Source organism: Benincasa hispida, chromosome 4 (assembly GCF_027475165.1).
Source record: "Benincasa hispida cultivar pf3 chromosome 4, pf3_genome.v1.1, whole genome shotgun sequence".
Classification (NCBI taxonomy): domain Eukaryota; kingdom Viridiplantae; phylum Streptophyta; class Magnoliopsida; order Cucurbitales; family Cucurbitaceae; genus Benincasa; species Benincasa hispida.
Window position 1 is genome coordinate 40,854,093 of NC_143481.1, and position 2,460 is coordinate 40,856,552.

At 37.0% G+C, this 2,460-nt stretch overlaps 1 protein-coding gene across 1 annotated transcript; it reads right to left on the reverse strand.

Annotated features, from left to right (window-relative positions):
• Nucleotides 1-350: 350 nt before the first annotated feature.
• Nucleotides 351-1,631, reverse strand: LOC150036705 (uncharacterized). Its single transcript, XM_090313054.1, has 2 exons — nucleotides 1,149-1,631; nucleotides 351-1,070 (listed from the first exon to the last, which is right to left on the reverse strand). Exons 1-2 carry the CDS (start codon nucleotides 1,461-1,463, stop codon nucleotides 789-791), a joined length of 597 nt encoding a protein of 198 aa, XP_090169180.1. The 5' UTR covers nucleotides 1,464-1,631; the 3' UTR covers nucleotides 351-788.
• Between the last annotated feature and the right edge of the window lie 829 nt (nucleotides 1,632-2,460).

Consider the following 2,460-nt stretch of genomic DNA (forward strand, 5'->3'; position numbering starts at 1 on the left):
GTAGATGAAAACTATACAATAAAATAATAACAATAATAATCTTATAAAAGTAGTAACTATATGGAAAAATTAAAAGGATATTGTCCTTTTAGAAACTATTTAGAAAAATATTATTGTTTTTAAATTATTTGTAAAAATATTGTTTTTTTTTTTTTAATAACTCGAGGGTTTAAAATTAGACCAAGGTAGGTCGAATTTTGAACCCTCAACCTTGCTGATGTCATCGCCCAAAATGAAATTTTGTATTGGGAGAGAGTAAGAGAGAGCGAGATTATGAGAGAGAGCGAGATTTTGAGCGGGAGCGAGAGCGAGATAGCGAGATTTTGATAGAGAGCAAGAGTACACTTCAATTTTTGGGTCATTCGTACAAATTTCTCTTTTTTTTTTTTTTTTTTATTATTACGCATTCCATCTTCTTCTTTCTTTCTTTCTTTCTTTTTTTTTTTATTTTCCATTTTATAAAAACAATTTCTAAAAATATTTTATTATTTTATTTAAACTCTAAAAAGAATAAATTAAAAAAAATAATATCTCATAAAAATAAAAAAAATTAAATTAAATATCTCATTTATATAAAAATAATTACAAAAATCAATGTGTCCCACAAGGCGGACGTTGCCGATTTCGAGCGGGTTGTCGTCGTCAACTTCGAACTTGAGGTTGTTCGGGTTCTTCTTGATGTTGCTCTGGTACCTCTGCAGGCGCTTCATAATATAAATATTCATTATGCTCTCCACGACCCCGACCATGTCCATGCAGGTATGAAGACGAAGGACCAACCTCTGGGTCTAATGTCCTGAACCAAATGCTAGCATCATCATCATTGGACTAACATAATCAGTTTGACTCTGCGCCTGCATCATAGGGGACAACTCTTCCACATTATGAGCAACCTCATCAAACTCATCCTCTTCTCGAACAGGTCCTCTACATCTAGAAGCTGGTGGAGGAACAATAAGAATATCGTACATATAATGAATTTCCTCCATATAGCTTTGGTTGTCACTACATATAGCAAGAACCTGGTTCAGATCCTTCGCAACCTCACAGAGTCTACTGTTGTTCGGTCTCTGTGAATTATAAAACAATTAGACAATATTTAAAATAAATTTAAATTAAAAATAATTAGATAATATTCATTCATTTACCAGATGACCCACAGCTGCTCTCGGATAAGTGACGTAGCGCCTTGTGATATTATTATACCAATGAATATATTCTGGAGTGACATCTGTGTCAAATTGTTCAAAAGAAACCCCCACTGCAATAAACCTTGCACGATAGTGCCATCGCACTACCAAATGTGCAACTTTTTCGGACCAATCTCCAGTCTTTAGGTTAATATCATGTAGTACGAGTTTAGTATTACAAGGCGATGAGACATCCTGCTGAAAACCAAATTGTCTCATCACCCTGTCAGGAAGATGCCACTCACCAATGTGAAACCATATGAGAGGACTCATTGTCTGCCATATGTTTTGACCATTCGTACAAAAATTAAGCAAAGTATGTATAATAATCAATTAGGTTCAGTGTAATGTACCTGTTCAGGTTGAAGCAGATCAAACATGTATCTATACTGGCTGACTACATGTGTGGTTGTCCTAGTCACACAAAATTTGTCTCTCCACCTAAATTTTTAAATTGATAATTTAGAATTTAAATTAACTAGATCAGTGATATAAAAATTAAATTGAATTAAAACAACATACTGAGAACCGTAGGCTCGTCCAACTAACTGAGCGTCATTAACATGTTGTAGTTGTGGAGCCATTGTTGGAAAACACTCCCAAGCCCATAATTGCAAAAGAGGCCCAACTATCTATCGAACCTCAGGTCTTGTTGCTTTGCATAATTGTCTATACAACCATGCCAAGCATGCTCCACCCCACGAATACCGCCCCACATCATGGAGGTTAGCTAACAGTGGCAGGAACATCATGTGAACAAAATGACTTGATTTATCTGAAAACAGACTTCCACCCATCATTTGTAGTATATATGCTCGCGCATATCTTATGACGGTTTCCTCGTCTGCATCATCTATGAGCTCACGAAATTGTGTTCCTAACCATATTAAACTTAACCTCGATCCTTTAATCTTGTCAACAGGTGGGGTCGCACCGAGGTACAGTTGACAAACTTCTGACCAATCATCGTACATCACTCCGATGACCGGCTCACCGTCAACAGGTAACCCCAACAACACTTCTATGTCATGTAGAGTGATAGTACACTCTCCAACAAACATATGAAATGTATGCATTTCGGGCCTCCATCTCTCGACCAAGACTGTGATCAGATGTCAGTCCAACTGAATAAATCCTAATCTGGCAACCCCATAGAATCCAGATGTGCGCAGTAGCGGTAGTATTCGAGGGTGGAGCGGGATAGTGCATTGGAGAATTGCCTCTCGACGCCTGCAAGATATTTCTCTAGTAGTACGATCTTGTCATACAA

Bases quoted from the DNA above. Each gene is read 5' to 3' on its own strand.
- LOC150036705 (XM_090313054.1), bottom strand. From the start codon at position 1,463: ATGAGTCCTCTCATATGGTTTCACATTGGTGAGTGGCATCTTCCTGAC. The intron at 1,071-1,148 runs GTAAATGAATGA...TATAATTCACAG, and splicing joins GAGCAGCTGTGGGTCATCTG to AGACCGAACAACAGTAGACT.